At 40.2% G+C, this 17,398-nt stretch overlaps 2 protein-coding genes across 2 annotated transcripts in view; both read right to left on the bottom strand.

Moving 5' to 3' along the window:
• The window catches only part of LOC116151631 (coiled-coil domain-containing protein 144A), a 112,136-nt gene that overhangs the window by 35,977 nt on the left and 58,761 nt on the right, over positions 1-17,398 (bottom strand). The gene's annotated exons all lie outside the window — the stretch shown is intronic.
• LOC135322561 (putative ankyrin repeat domain-containing protein 19) lies at positions 1,778-8,373 on the bottom strand. Its single transcript, XM_064491806.1, has 6 exons — positions 8,162-8,373; positions 7,385-7,499; positions 7,049-7,222; positions 3,882-3,988; positions 2,428-2,565; positions 1,778-1,913 (listed from the first exon to the last, which is right to left on the bottom strand). Exons 1-6 carry the CDS (start codon positions 8,371-8,373, stop codon positions 1,778-1,780), a joined length of 882 nt encoding a protein of 293 aa, XP_064347876.1.

Raw genomic sequence — 17,398 nt, 5'->3', positions numbered from 1 at the left:
GGGTCACATCTAGGCAACATAGTCTTCTTTTTTTCATGTGAAGCACTTCTGTGCCTTTATTACAATTTGTTGAGTCCTGAGTTGTGCTATTTGAGTATTTATTATGACAATCCTTTAACTAATGGCAATAGAAAATCTTGTTCCAACAAAATATAGTTTCATGACAAGAATCCCCCAAAAAGAAGAAAACATCTGACTCTCATGACGGCAACATATCTCATTCTGTTTGCACTTCTGAGGAATGCAATCGGTAAGAAAGAGACCTTGTTGGTGTAATGATGTGAAAAGTAACCAGTGCTTCTCAACAAGACACTGCTTTCCTGACTTCTGCACTATCACTAGGTATCTTTAAAAAACAATCTCTTATTAGTATGCTACACACTGGCCCAGCTGTGCAGTTCTAATTGTTGGCCATTTGTTTACAGCACCAGGAAGGTATTCCTGAGCTCCCAGTGTTAAAGACAATAACTTTTTAGTGAGACTACTCATTATGCAATAACTAGCATTCATTTACCGGAAGTAATCCATTTGCTGTAAAAATTAAAGATCCAGTTCTGTAACAAGGCCAACTTGTTATAATGTTAGAGGAAATGTACAACAAAGTTAAAACCCTGTTTTTCTTATTTACACAAAGATGTAATATGGCATTTCAGGAGCCATGATTAAATAAATGAATTTGTTTTCAGACAATATTGTCTCTCATTTTAAATTACCTACAATTAACTTCTTAAATAATTCTGAATACTAGACCATTAAGAAAAAATTAATGAAAAAAATAAAAACATACATGAAATTTACACACTGGCTTTTTTCACTGCTCTTCCATTATCAAAACTTCCTCAATCTTACTTCCTTATCTATGGTAGGCCCAACAAGAGTAACTTATTACCAGAACTCTGTCCTAGGTCGGTATTTTGAGGGGGAGTAGTTGGTATATTTCCATCTGTGTAGTCGACAATCAGCTGGTAAAGGCTGTGTATAAAAACATGGGATAAATACATATTACTACTTGAATACTAATATCAAAAACAATTACCAAGTATATTAAATTCTTAGATTATTTCAGACAATATCAGAGGTAATATCAAAACTTCAACTGTCCCATATGCTTCAAACTTGTACAATCTACACTTTTAAATTTAGGATGTATAATTAAAAAAGAAAAAAAAGGAAGGTGAAGTAGTCATGAACTGAGGGCAGTACAGCTCAGCAAGTTAACTAGAGCGAGCCTGACATAAGGAAATTGTCTCGAACTCACAAGTCCCAGCTCTATAACCAACAGCTATTTGTTCCTGGAAAAGGGGCTTCTCTTCAGCTCAAAGTCTTCCTTTATAAAACTGGGATCTTACTGTCTTGTTAGGCAATTAGTTATTAATACTCATAAGAGTATTACAAAGATTTAATGAGATAATGTATTCCTCAGATGCTGAGAGAAATAGGGGAAGAATGGAATAATCTGTTCTTGAACTTTAATGCTGGAACTATTTGAGAATCCCAAATAAAACCCAATGTGTGTTTTTTTTTATAGGTGTAACATTTAGATGTGGCAGTTTTCAGAAAATGTTACAAATTATGGTGATTAGCTGTTCTTCGTGGTTTATAATTCAGGACACCTCAGCTACTATATAACTTGTAGCTAAACTCATTTATAAATATATGACCTCATACAAGCATATGTATGAGAACTAAACAAGCTGTCACGCTGAAGTTTACGTGTCGATCGCCACGAAGACCGCGGAAACTGGATCAGCACAGGCATCCCGGGAGCAGAGGTCAGTCATGACCCGACTGCACGACCAGTTTCTTTTTCCTTTTCTTCTTTTAAAATTTTATTAAAGGTCTTTAGAGAGCAACATCCAGACCCAGACTCAGCTGCCAAGGAGATCCTGTTAAAACTAGTTTTAGTACCAACGCTGCAGCAACAGAATCAAGGGAAACAAGAGAACGATTAGCATGCCCTCGCCCTGCCCCAATGCCTTTGGGAGAGGATTGTCACTGTGGCCTTAGGGAATCCCTTAGGTTCTTGAAAAATGCAAGAGGAAGATTATAGAAGAAAGCCCCCAAAGGAAAATACAGGATTTTCTGCTCTGCTAAACATTTCAAGACCCAAATGACTAGTTAGAAAAATCAGATATGTGACATTACTTGGACCGCATGCATAGGGGTTACACTGAAATGAAATGGAGACCAGTAGGACCCTAAGGATAAAGGTCTTACAAACCCTGAGATAAAGAACCCCGTGCCCACTGCTCCATCTCACTAGTCTGGCCTTTTGCTGGTTTCCAGCTGGTGATGGGGAGGGTCTCACTGCCATCCCCAAAGTGCCTGCTCCCAACTAGGAACTCTCACCTGTCATGTAACAAGTAACAGTTAGGTCATTTTCAACCTCAATTTAGAGATAACTGCCATTTTAATGTAAACACTTACTGTTTAAAACCATTACGACAAGCATATCTTTCAGCAGACATTCCGTGTAAATCTCGAGAACTGGCATTAACGTGCTTCTGAAGCAGCAGCTTGACTGTGTCCGGTGAGTCATGAAACACAGCAAGCATGAGCGCTGATCTAAAATAAAAGAGACAACTTCACCCTTAGGAACTTAGTTAGCGTAACTCAAGCAGTTAATTTGGTCTAGTTTACCAAGTTAATATCTTGCCCACCCCTGGAGAACTGACCATTTACATGCTCAAGTGCTCATCTTTGCAAATCCCCTCCAAGGCCAAAATGGAGGGACAAAAAAGAAGCCTCCTGTCCTACTTGGGTAGCACATAGTAGAAGCTGCTAACTTAAAGTCCTCTGATGGACAAGAAAGGATGCTGAGGTCACTTATCTGAAGTAGGTAAAGGTTTAAATAAAGGATTCCCCATTTCTTCTCTAGTCTGAAATATAATGCTTTAAAATCAGCTAGAGGTCAGGTAAGGAGAAGCTGTTTGCAGGCTGAAAACAGTAACATGAATAAAAATGGCAACAAAAATAGTCACGGCTGCAGTTAACCACGCTGAGAAGCATGTGCCCGGCACTAACCTGAACAGTCTACGCATGGTCTTTCTTAGGCACAACCACCCTTGAAGGATGTACGACGACCCTCCTTTACGTGACAGGAAACGTACTGGTTGGTGATAAATCATGTCCCCCAGGTAACACACCTGACCAGCAGGAGAGCTGGGAATTCAACCTCATCTGACTCTAAAGCCCAGCTCCTTCCTCTCTATCATCCACCAATGACCTGTCTTCTTTAAAGGGAGTGTTTATTCAATAATTCAAGCTATTTTTCTTCCTTCTACCGTTATCAATTGAAAATAAAAACATCAAACTGTACTAGAAATGAAAAAGGATAAAAACTGATGAGCCCACAGTATCTGGTCATAGTTACTCTCTTAGTGATACTCACTTAGTGATAACCTAATCACATCACTATCCTTCAAAGAAAGTAATTTAAAGCAGAATCATCCAAAAGGCAAAACAAACTCCTCTCTGTTTAATATGCATCTTTTAAGAAAAAAATATACACCAAGTAGAGGTTAAAAAAATTATAAAAGAATGAAGAAATTCAACACTGTCTCATAAGGTAAATTAAAATTAGAGTCCATACTAATAAAACTAAAATGAAATCCCTGAACTATGGTAAGATCACATGACCAAAAAAATCAGGTTGCAAATGACAGCAGTCACTACCATAAAGGAAGATGAGTCCTGCTGCATACCGTTCTTCGTGACACCAGGCAGAATAATTGCTTTTCTACCTGACTGATGATGTGTTGATTCCAAGTTAATCCTCTTCTTATTAAGTTAATCTTTCTGATTGGCTGTTACTACTCTAGAACAACATTAAGATTAAACAAAAAAAAAAAAAAAGAGGGAGAGAGAACAAACTATTGTACCTTTGCATCTTGTCAACTGCATGTACATTTGCCCCGTTCTCAATCAAAAATTTGACCATCTCTTCTTTGTTCTCCCTGACGGCGACTAAAAATGGTGTGAAGTTATACTGTAAAATAGTAAAAACATTTGATAATGTACAAAATTACATATACATTTCAAAACTGAATTTAAAAACTTAAGCCTCTAAACTTAAAACATATACTATAAAAAAGTAAATAACAAGTAGCCCCTTCCTCCTCGCCCCTCTGTGCCCCTTCTCTTGAAAAGGTTCCTCCTTGGCCTCCTGGAAAGTTTCCCTGTGAAGTCATTCTCTGAAACCCACTTCAGACATTTGCTGGTTCCAAGAACCTTCGCTTCTATCGCAGCGTGCGTCAGGCATTCTCTAGTTCCCTTACTGCTCAACTACTACTCCTGACACTCTAAACACTGCTCCAGAGAGAGCCATTTAGCTACTGAATCAACTACATTTTTAAGGAGCCACGCTGAGGAGAAAGATACCATACTGTCTGCAACATGCATAACCTATCCAGTTACAACTACGACTAATCTCATAAAGCTTGCAGACATTCCAATGGGAATATGACTACTTGCATGTAAAGAAAAGGTTTTTCTTAAACCAACTTATAAATTCTAATTTGAAAACTTCCATCCCACTCTTAAGGGATTATTATAAAATATGAAGTAGACTATAAATTAATATAGGCTGTCTTTAAAATATTGAAATACTTATCAAAATATACGACAGGAATTGTAAATTCAAATGCTTACAGAGGCAACATAGGTGGCCCGAGTAAGTGAAGGTCCCAGGTGAGGACAGCACACCGGAGAACACACGCCCCACCAAGAAGGGGCCACCTCTGCAGGGCAGACCGCACAGGAGCCTGGGCTCAAGGGGGACCAGATTTGATTCTTGAGGAGAAGTTCTGAAGTGCAGATTTCTGCACAAGTCTCCTAAATTTTAAATGTTGACTCAATGTGTGGAGACAAACTGAACATACCCAGGGCCATGTTTAGTCTATAGCCCACTTGTGTTTTTATGTTTGCTGTGTTTCCAAACAGTTGGGTGTAAATCAAGTATTTGTATGTAAAACCTTGCCTTCCTGTAGAATCATATGTCTTACACACGAAAACACTGGGCCCCAACATGAAATAAAAATTGTGATTAAGACTCATAATATCCACTTCAAGAATTTTTCCAATGCCTGCTAAAACTACAATCTACCTGTATCTTATTCTCCCTGATTGTTAATCAAATGGATCATCAGTTCATAAGACGGCTGAAACTAAATTATTATAACAATTCCAATTTGTTACTAATGTCATGGGTCTTGATGTTTAAAACTGCCATCTTGCATGGTACACTTATATACAATGGAATACGACTCAGCCATAAAAAAAAAGAATGAAATAATGCCACTTGCAGCAACATGGAAGGACCTAGAGAGTCTCATACTGAGTGAGGTAAGTCAGAAAGTGAAAGACAAACCCCATAGGCTATCACTTAATATGTGGACTCTAAAATATGATACAAATGAACTTATTTACAAAGCAGAAACAGACTCACAGACATAGAAAACAAACTGGTGGTTACCAAAGGGGAAAGGGGGTGGGAGAAGAATAAATTAGCAGTTTTGGACTAGCAGATAGAAACTACTATATATAAAATAGATGAACAACAAGGTCCTACTGTATATACTACAGGGAACTATACTCAATATCCTGTAGTAAACCATAACGGAAAAGAATATGAATATATATATGTACATACATATAACTGAAAAAGAATATCTATAACTGAATAAGAAAATATATATAACTGAATAAGAATATATATAACTGAGTAAGAATTTTATATATAACTGAAAAAGAATATATATAACTGAATAAGAATTTTATATTTAACTGAATAAGAATATATATATATATATATATATAATAGAATCACTTTGCTGTACACCAGAAACTATCACAACACTGTAACTAGACTTTAATTTTAAAAAGCTGTCATCTTGATTATGCTAGGGCTCAGTGAATCTAACAGATAGATTGCAAGAGTCTGTCACACAGCTTTAACCAAAAGAAGGCTCATGATTTCCTATTACTGCAATCAGAAAAACCCTGTTGACCTAATGACCTGGATGGGAACAAATGGTGCAAAATCTTTAAAGGGTCTGACTCTACTTACTGAATCACTGACCACAACCAAGTTTATAGGATTGTCTGAGAGCCACTGAATGATCAGTGGTTAGAAGGGAAAAGGAGCTACTCTTCAAGGCAATAGATACTGCCAGTAATATTGCCAGGAAGAGACGGATAGAAGTCAGGCTAACATGGCTGGAAACGAGAGCACTGAAAGAAGCAGCATCTATCAAACCCCCGCACTTCCAGAGACATCTTATTTTTGAGATCTGTGAATTTACATGTATTACATGTATCCATTCAATAGTCCTTAACCAAGGGTTGTAACAGAATCTCAGGGAAGTATTTCTAATTACCTGTGTCCAGACCTGAGTAGACTTATTCAATCCAAATCTTCAGGGGAGAGCCAGGAGGAAAAGCAGGAGGACCAGCTGCGCCATCACTTGCTCCCCACCTATGGCCACAGCCCCGCAGGGGAGCTGCACCCGGCTGAGCATGGAAGACCCCAAGGTGAAGGTGTACGTGGAGGGCCATGTGGCCACCAGCACAGGTGAATGCCCCTGCTGGCTGTCGAACATGACCTGACCTCACTTGCCCAGATTCTAGAACCTGGGATCCTGGGGTGCTCAGGGCCTGTGGTTTGCTGCCTCCCCTGCCCAGGTGCAGTCACCCAGCTCCCCTTGCTGGGTACTGGGTTCCTTCCTCCTCCCACCCACCCCCAGGCAGGCACCCAGCCCTTGCCATCACTTCACTCCCCGCAAGCCTTCATCTTCTCTAGGCTCTGAGCCTACCACCCACTCCCAGGCACTTCCTAATGGGAAGTTGCTCCTTCTGGGGTACAAGTGCGGCAGGGAGACAGAGCTTTGCCCTTTCTGTGGGCACTACCTCTAGCCCCTGGCCTTGGCTTTGGAGTTGTTTCCATGGTAACAGGGCCTGGTGTATTCAGTATACATTCTACTATAAATAAAACACCTGTAGCTAGAAAAATCCCTGTATTTCAAATATCTTGTAAATAGTTGAGCTATACCTGGTTTATCGCCTCGATGTTTGCCTTATAGCAGAGCAGCTCTGCTGCAATTGATGTATCTTCAGCCAAGACGGCGTAATGCAGAGCAGTGTTCTGACAGTTGTCCGCAAGATTTGGGTCAGCACCCTGTTTCAGCAGGATAGTGACACACACTTCTTTCTGGCATTGTACAGCCTGTTGGTATCAAGCCAAGAAACAGACTGTAAGTGCTAGGCATTCCAAGTTAACATTCCTCAAGTCCCAGCAGCTCGTTATATTTAAAACAGATAAATTCATTTTTATTCTAAGTAAGTAAATCGAATCCATCTCACGTGGACACGGTTGGCTGCTACACACCTTGATGAGAGCTGTCTTGCTTTCCTCATCACGAGCATCCAGGTCACACTTCCGCTGGATAAGGAGAGCCACCACTGATGACTGGCCGCTGGCGCAGGCTAAGTGTAGTGCAGTCCTGAGAACATGAGAGGGCTTTTTAGGAAATTAGAGCGTACTAGTTCAAAGGTACAGTTACTCGTGTAATTGTAAACATTCAACAGCATGCTATTCCTACCCCTTTAAAACTAACATTTAGTCTTCTTATCTTAGTTCTTTCTACGGGGAAAGAACAGTATTTATTAGCTCTTATTACTCACCACATTAATGGAAGAACCACCTGTTTGAATAGAAAGGGCATGCCGTTGAGATTCAGCTCACCTTGGGTCTGACTTCTACTTTAACACTGTCCCTTATTAGCTCTCACTTAGCCTGACTGTGCCTCAATTTCCTCATCAACAAAATGGGCATGAAGTAGTAGTTATCTTACAGGATGCCGCTGTGATGCTTAAATGAAAAGCTATGCAAAGTGTCTGGCAGTTGAACAGCTCAATAATTGTTAGATAATATTATAATTGTTACCGTTACTGTTTTACCAAGACAACATTTCAATTAAGTAAAATGATAGTGTATCTACTTTGCTGCTGCAAGGATGAGAACACTGTACTTCAATGATTCTAACATGCTCATTGTCTCACACTTGAACATCTCTGACATGGGAAGGCAGTTTAAAATCCATGTCTTACAACCACAGTTGGCAGCTCCTCCTAGGCCCGCCCCACCCCGCACCACCTCTGTTACCTGTTCTTCCTGTCTCTGCTGTCTACATTTTTCTTATGTGACAGCAGCTCCTGCAGTGTATGCGTGTCACCTAAATATGCGGCTTTGTGGAACTCCTTTAGCTCACACCTATGGACATGATACCCAGGCACAGGCTTCTCACGATTCCTGCGCTCTCTCTGATGGATGCTGAAGTCCACCCAGTTCACGAACTCAACGAGTCTCTTCTTCATCTGGCTTATCGCCTTCCGACACCGCTCACTTCCCTCCTGGTCTCTTGCCACCTCCCAATCTCAGCGCTGGCGCTGCAGAAGAGCCACAGAGGTCTCGCTGCCACACCTTGGCTGTGAAGCTCAGCGGCTTGGAATGTTTGGTCCGGAACACTCGTAGCCTAGCAACAGCACTGACCCTCAACTGTCCCTCAACTGTCCCTCCAGAGCCAGTATCCCTGTGAGTGTGCACAGAGGCCCAGAGGCCCAGTGTGCCCGGTGCGCACGTGGGAGCCTAAGTCATTTCAAATCTCTGCAATTGCTTGTGGGCCATTTTGGATTCCTTTGAAATGTTGGTGCTAGGTGGCTGAGTGTTTTGGGACATTTCCAGAAGTGAGGCTTGACCCTGAGAAAGCCATGTTTGTATGCAACTGCGGTTAGAGTGGGGTGGAACCACAGGATGCTGAAGGCCTAGTCCCCCAGAGAGCTCCCCAACAAAAACCTCTGTATCTCCTTATCCCCCAGTGTATTCCTTTCTCCATCCCTCTGGGCCCCAGCCAGTCTCCAGGGAATTTAGCAGATGCAAACAGCAAAAAGCTGTTTTCATGGCTTCAGAGATTGTGGCAATATGTATCATTAAGTACAAACTCGAGAAGCCAACACTCGCTCTCCAGATGAAGTGAAAATGTGTTTCCTCATGTCTGCTGACCCTGCTCTGTGGCTCAGCCTTATGTTTACACGCTTTCTTCACTGTATTTTTTTTTCTTTTATTTCCACCAATTAAATCTTCAATCAATCTGAGACTTATTCGGGAGCATGGTATAACATTTGAGAACTTTTTAACCACATAACTATGAAAAGACCACGTCAGTTACTCAGTGAGGCCATGCTGCTGGCTGACCACTTGCAGGAGGGGGGGAAGGCAGGGCAGGCCTCTTCTTCCTGCCTAACTCCATCCTTCCTCAGCTGGCTAATTATGGCTTCTGGCCCTGCCAGGATCAAAACTGCAGGGGGCGGTAAAGTTCCTAAGTGGCTGACACTCCTGGGACCTGGTCTTGAGTGGACTGGACCTGGCAAGTGTTTTGAAGCTGACTCTCTCAGGGGCATTTCTGTGTCCCCACCTGCAATTCCCCTAACCTAAGGGAATGTGGTGTTACTAACTTCCCCATTTAAACTATCTTTTCTATTAGCATACACTGTTATTACCCTCATCTTATAAAAAAAGATGCGTTCACCCTCCAACTGCGGCCCCAGTTCTCTGCTCTCCAGCACACACGCCTCCTGCCCCTGCAAAGGAGCTGTTCCCATTCACTTCCTCTGATTCCCCTCATTTTCCATCCAAGCAAGTGTGTCCACTCACTGCAACTGCTCATGACAGGGTCACCCACCACCCACCAGGTGCTGACTCCACGGGGAGCTCTCAGTCCTCTCCTCGCACGGCCCAGCAGCCACACTTCCCACCGCTGCTCTCCTCGACTTCCTCAAGCCCTTTCTTCATGGGGCTTCCTGGGTCTCGGGCTGCTCTGGTTTCCTCCCACGGCCCTGGCCGGTCTTCTCAGTCCCAACCCCTGAATGCTGGCACACAGCACCCCTGAGGCTCAGTCTTCTGGCCTCTACTACTTTCTGCTGCCGCCCACATCAGCCTTAGGGCTTTATGTATTATCTACAAGTTGGTAACTTCCAAACTGCTATTTCCAATCCAGACCTCCCTCCTGTATTCCAGACTCAAATACCCATTGCCTCTCAACGTCATCTCTTGGAAGTCTAATAGGACCACTCCTGGGCTGGCCCTCACCTCTCCTGCTCCCTTCTGTGCCTGCACACTCCTGGGCCTGCCCTCTCATTTTCCTGCCCTACTCTTGGTATACATTTGCTCACTACTCTCAAAACCCTCAACACTTTCTCTTTAAATTATGGATCATTTTCCTAGTACTTTGACCACTTTCTTGATAGTGACCCTGTAACATCTAACAATTTAAAAGATTTTTCACACTTCTTAGCTTTTCCATGCTGTTTAATAACACTGCAGCACATACCAGTCTTTTGAAAATTATATGTATTTTGCCCTCCTATTCTTCTGTACATTGTGCTGATACTCCAGTCTTGTAGGTAGATTCCCCTTCATTTACTGTTAAAGGAGTAGGTCCTTGTGTTGTCACTACAGCTCTGACAACTGAAATGAGTCAGCTTATGTACATGCTGTGCTGTGCATCATGCTTTAGTGAAGATATCTATTCATGGGCCATTTACGCTACTCCCAAGTCTTTCCAGGTGATCTGCATTCATCTGATCACTGAAATAGGTTCCTGCCTGCCTATTTCTTCCATGCTCCGGTACTCTGGCTCACCGGAAACGTGTTAAGCCAAATTGTGTATACGATTTTCTTTACGTTACCAAGCTTGGTGTTCTCACTTGGCCCTTGATTTATATTTCTTCAAGCTTTGGCTCACACCCAGATCCAGGCAAGCCAGTCTTCTTGCACAGACTTGGTTCCAAAGGCCAATCAAGTAAGGCATTTTTGATATTGACTGAACACCAGAAAAGTGCTATTTATCTATCCTAAGTGAAGGCCACAAAATATGTATACTTGCTTTACTATTTACGAATACGAGGCCCTTAAAGGAGTTCTGTAATATGTCTGATAAGGAGTCAGTTGCTAATCTCGTGGTTTGCTGCACAGAATGAATTGTTTTGCTCGTTGCTTTTAAGATTTTCTCCTTGTCTTTTCAACTGTCTGTGCTGTCTAGTTGTGAATCTCTTATGTTTGTTCTCTGTAATGTTTGTTGAACTTAGGTGTGCAGATTAATGTTTTCTTTGAATTTAAAAAGTTTTCAGGCATTATGCCTTCTAAATTTTTTTGTATTTTTCTCTCTTCTGGTCTGCCAGTTTTGTGCGTGTTGCCACGCTTACTGGTGTACCACAGTTCTATGAGAAACTATCTTAATTTTTCACTGTCTGTCAGATTGGATAATCTCTTTTGCCCTGTTTTCAAATTTACTAATTGTTCCTTCTGCCACCTCTAATGTGTTGTTGAGCCCCAACAGTGAGTTTTTAATTTTAGTTATTGAATGTTTCAATTTTAAAATATTCATTTGTTTTCTTAATGTAATTTTTATCTCTTGCTGTTATCATTGATTTCTTGAATCAGTGTCATCATACTTTCCTTTAAATCTTAAACATGGTTTTCTTTGAATATATTTATAATACCTTGTAATATACTAGTACTATAGTACTTGTATTCTGAGAACATATTTATAACAGAAGCTTTGATTTTCTTCTAAATCCAATAGCTGAGCTCCCTCAAGACAGCTTCTCAAAAACAAATGTTTACTAAAAGTGATTATTAAAAAAAGAGATGACTAATTGAGCATAAAGTCATCAATGTGAAGGATTGAGATACAGAAGTAGTGTGTTTGTGGAAAACTTTCTTTTTGATACCAGTTTAGTAATTTTCTCAGCACATTTTGTGTATTCAGTCTTGTGTGTGTGTGTGTACCATTAAAAGAAAGAATTAGTGGAAATAGAAAATCATCTCCTGTAATCTTCAATCTTCTTCACAAAACTGTTCCTATGACATCCTCTAATCTTTTGCTAATAATGCTATGTTCAAATATGATACTAATTTATATATATCCACAGTTTCAGATACCTTAGTTTGGATCAAGCAGATAAGAAAAAAGATACGAACTGAAAATAAGATACAAACTGGAAAAGTATAAAATGTATAATGTGTAGATATATGAAATCTTTATCTATTACAAATAACTAAGTATAAGCATGTTTTTTTTTTAATTTACTTTATGTGACACCATCTGCATAATTCAGGAAGTCAACACTTTTCCACAGCGCTTTATTATATGTTGATGAGAAGCTTTGCATTGTGTCCTCTAGCCCAATGTATACCTTCAAGCACAAAACTTACAAAGTCTATTCTTAGAATCATCTCTCCCCACCAAGGCCAAAGCTTTCATTTGTACCTCAGTTCATCTATTCTTTAGGATAAGTACTCTTCTATGAATTTATTCATCAATTAACTTCTGATGGGTTAGCCCTATAATTTTTTCCCACTGAATCCAAGCAATAAACACATTCAAATTAAAACATTCTACCACTTAAGTCTTACTATATTTTAATATTTAACAATGTTTCTTTAACCTCAATTTATAGGTTAATACTATTACGGTGTATTACCTGAATTTAAAACTGTGAACATTTTTGATGTAGACTTTACCGATATCTGCAAACTGAGCTACAAGTGTAGGGAGGATGGGATAAGTTTATGAGCACTGTAGAACTCAATGGCTATAATGAGTATTTACTATGTTTGTATGTTATATTTAATTTGAAAAACAACCTTAATTCTATTAACATTCTGCATAATTCTTTCCAAGATTTATTTTCATCAACGTGTATGTGTGTGTGTATGTATACATATATGTGTATGTGTATGTGTGCTTATGCTTATAGACAGATTTATACTCATGTAACTAAGAATAAGCAGGCTTATATATAGGCCTGTACTTCTGAATTTCATGACTTGTGTCGTTAACATTTCACTGACCACTAACTATTAACCAAAATTTGATTCTTAGTATGTGTTTCATATACGCAACACTTAAGTCAAACATTTCTGTATTATTGACTATTAGTTTTTTTCCTCCAGAATCTTCATTCTCATAAATAACACTCCGAAGAACATCTCTGAAAACAAACCTGAGCTTGCATGTCTTGATTATTTCTAGCATTACTTCTAGGGAAAAGCCTTGACTGGGTGGTTAAAATGAATTGTTTGTGAGCTAAATAAAGGTTTAAGCTAGAATTATTAAAAATAAATTCTAATACATAATTCAAATTTGGTCAGGTAATATTTTATACTACCAGAAAAATATTATGTAAGGATTTTTATCCTCTCCTGATTTTCCAAGATGTTTGGTTTTTACATAGTAAAGTATAAATAACTAAAACAATATATTTTTCAGATAAAAATAAAAACAGTACAACTCTACACTTGTATTAACTCTCGCTTTCTCAAATTAATTCTGTATTCTCAATAAAAGTATGATCATAAGAGATTACAAGTAAAAAATTAAATCTCAGATTATTAATATTGCTTTTCAAAAAGGCATTTAAAAGTGTCTGATGTTTGCATTTATATTAGGAAACATCCTTTTTAAACGTCAGTGAGCATACTCTCCAAATGCATTTACTTAAGCATTCTTATTAATAGTCCTGGTATTACTTTAATAAGAAATATCTAATCAAGATATTTTATATTTAATCCAAATATTGTAGGTAAATCAGAATATATTAATCATTTACATGCAATCAGAACATTAGAATTTTTAAAGCTACGTAACTGTTGATTTATTGAGATACGTCAGCCACCAAAAGTAGCAAGTAATGAGAACAAACAATTTATGCTGGGTAAATTCTAATCATATTTCTTTAAAAAATTGTGTAGGAAAATGAACATGTACAACTATGATGAACTAATCCCTTCAACTAGAACAGTCCTGGATGTACTTAAAATATTGAGATTTCATTTAAAATAATATTTATAGTCCTTCTTCCAAAAAATACATTTTAACTATTTTGGTCTCATTGCCAAGGGGATCGAAAAGGAACTCATAAAATGAGATTATTGTAATTATTTTATTTTCCTATTAAAATGGCAAGACACAGATTGAGTTTAACAGATACCATGAGAGAGTATATTCTTTTTGACTATAAAAAATATTTTCGAGGTCTTTTTTCTTGGTAGTAGGATGTCACTTTGCAGGAGAAATATTTAACTACAGATGTATATAGACACAGATACAAATACAGATATACATAAGTATATTCTATTTGCAGAGAATTATTTATCATTAAAAGGTATTCATAATAATATCTCTACCATTTATGAAATGAAAAAGTGATTTAAAAACAGCAAAGTCGACTGAAGGGAAATTATCTTGCAATTTATGACAGCATCTAATTTAAATCCCTACTTTCTGACTTAAAACAACATTGTGACTTTTAATTAAATTGACACTAAATAATAAATTCTTCAGCATAGTGAGATAAGTGGATTCAAACTTTATTTCCTAGAAAGTATACATTATTCACGAATATATCTGTGAAAAAAAGTGTAATGCGATTATTTGGAAACAAAACCAAAATGAGTATGACTCATCAAAACATGTCAATTTTTAAAGTCGTAATTACCACATGAAATGGTTAAGGGTAGAATTTAAATACATGGATTCTATTTTTCTCACTTTTAAAACATTCTCTGATTTAGAAGGTGGGGTAAAAGGACAAAGAATTTTGTGAAAAAAAATTACAGTGCATACACGTATTGAAAGGTAGTATGTACAATGAAGCTGCGATATATCTTTTTCTTCAACGGGAACACGAGAGGAAAGGAGAAAGGAGACGGGGATCGGGTACAAGACGACGCGGCAGCGGCGGCGGCGGCGGCGGCGGCGGCGGCGGCAGAGCGAGCTCCGGAGGCAAGGGGCGGGGAGGGGGGGGCGTGTGCGGGGGCGAACAGAGGGGTTACCGGGACTTCGGGCTAAAACTCGGTGGTTCCCGTCGCCCGTTCCCGCGGCCGAGCCATGAGAGCCACGGTGAGCTCGGGCTTCTCCGGAGACGCCGCCCCTACCGTCTCTCGAGGCCCCGGCCCCTCCCGCGGCTTCCCGGAGCGGCCGCCCGGCCCCGCCCCCTCCCCACGGCTTCCCGGAGCGTTCCGCCGTCCCCGCCCCCTCCCCGCGGTCCTGCTGCAGCCGCCCGTCCCCGCGGCTCTGCGGGAGCCGGCCGGCCTCGCCCCCTCCCCACGGTCCTGCTGGAGCCGCCCGGCCCCGCCCCCTCCCCGCGGTCCTGCGGGAGCCGCTGCGCCCCGCCCCCTCCCCGCGGCTTCCCCGAGCGGCCGCCCGTCCCCGCCCCCTCCCCGCGGTCCTGCGGGAGCCGCCCGGCCCCGCCCCCTCCCGCGGCTCCCCGGAGCGACCGCCTAGGCGAGCCGGTGGAAGGCATCCTCCAGGTGGGCAACCATCTGAGTGACCTCTCAGCCTGCTGACCCCAGGGTGCGCAGGGCAAGTATCTCTTCCAAAGGCTCATCCTCGAGCAGGACTGGAGCCTCGGGAGCTCCGGGGCGCTTGAGGGGTGCCTCTGCGTTTCCCGGGTGTCAGGGCTTCTGCTTGAGCCTTTCTGCTTGCAGCCACCAGGCAGCTTTTAACCACCCTGGAGCCCCGCCCGAGCCGCGGCCCAAATGGAAACAATTAAGCTTCTGCAGCAAAGTTAAAGAAAGCAAAATAAACAAAAAGGCTTTAGAAAGGGCCCGTTTATCTTTCAAAAAAACGTTTTATTCTCCCCTAGAATTCCCGCATCCCCCCATTCCCTTCCCCTATTAAGGTTGTATATAAGCTCTCAAATCTCACCCCTTTTGGGGAGGTACTTTTCTTTTTTTCCTGTGAAACTCCTTGTGTATGCAATATTAAAAATAATAAAGTTGTGAATCTATTCTCCTGTTAATTTGCTTTGTGGCTTATTTCATAGAGTCAGCTTTTGAACTGAAGTGTAGCAGAGTGTTCCCACTCCCAGATGTATGATTTGGGCATAAGAACTCTGAGCTGAGGATAAAAGAAAAGGTGCCACCTTCCCTTATTTGCTTAAAAGTAGGACATACATTTTCACAGCCATTCCTTCTCCCATTTCTACCAAAAAGGACAAAAGTTAATCACACCATTAGACACCACATTTTCCCATAAGGGGAAAAAGATTTTTCCTCCATCCTCCTGGGCTCTACAGGGGAGGACAAATAGTTTTCTTTCTACCCTTCTGAGTTTTGGAACCAGAGGAATCTGCATAAGAAACTTTACTAAACAACCTTTATTTCAACCCCTGGAGGACTGAACCTTCTTTCTGCTGTCCTGTCATTTCTCCACAAATTTATTCTTTGTTGAAGACGCTATATAAGCTGCAATTCTAAATTGTCTCTTTGAATTACTCATTTTTCCTTGGGTATCTCCCATATATACATAAGGTGTTCATGTTAATAAACTTCTGCTTGTTTTTCTCTTGGAAACCTGTCTTTATTACAGTGGTCTCAGCCAAAAACTGACTTGTGACATTTGGCAGGCAGGCCTTGTTATAGTATTCTATAGTATTCCTATCTGGGTTTCTTGAAATCCTGCTGTTGTCTGCTTTCAAAACATAAAAAGACAGCTAAAATAATGCTTCCTAAGCAAAATCTTTCAAAGACTTATGTGTGATAGTTCTATGAATACTCAGGCAAGAGACATCTCTTGTGAAATGAAATTAGGAAAACAATTCCATACAATAGTATCAAAAGGAATAGTACTTAGGAATAAATTTAACAAAGTGAGTGCAAAACGTATACCCTAAAATTAGATTCTGATAAATTTTAGAAAGAAATTAAAGATCTAAATAAGTGGAAAGCATGTTGAGAAAATTCAACATTGTTAAGATGGCAATATTTACTTTAAACTCTGTCAAAATCTGAAAGGCCTTTTTTGAAGAAATGAATAACTGACCCCCAAATTTGTCTGGAATTTAAAAGGACACAGAAGAACCAAAGCACATTTGGAAGAAGAACAAAGTAAGAAGATTCATATTCCTCATTTTCTGAATTTCCTACAAAGCAACAGTAATCAAGACAGTGTGGGGCTGGCATAAAGATAGATACGTAGATCACTGAAATAGAAATAAACCCATGCATCTAAGGTTAACTGATTTTGAGAAGATTACAAGACAATTCAGTCAGAGGAGGGTCTATTCAAAAATGGCACTGGGACAGGTGGGTGGCCACATGCAAAACGATGAGGTTAGATCCTTAGCTAACATCGTATGCAAAGTTAATATGAAATAGATCCAAAATCTAAATGTAAGTGTTAAAAGTATAGAACTATTAGAAGAAAACATACGGATGTACCTTCACGACATTGGATTTGACAGTTGATTCTTAGATATGACACCAAACACACAAGCAACAAGAGCAAATAATAAGTAAATTGAACTCCATCAAAATTCAGACTTTTTTGTGTGCCAC

This window comes from Camelus dromedarius, chromosome 12 (assembly GCF_036321535.1).
Source record: "Camelus dromedarius isolate mCamDro1 chromosome 12, mCamDro1.pat, whole genome shotgun sequence".
Taxonomy (NCBI): domain Eukaryota; kingdom Metazoa; phylum Chordata; class Mammalia; order Artiodactyla; family Camelidae; genus Camelus; species Camelus dromedarius.
Note: the sequence above shows the minus strand (reverse complement) of the source record. Positions and strands in the feature narration are given on the sequence as shown.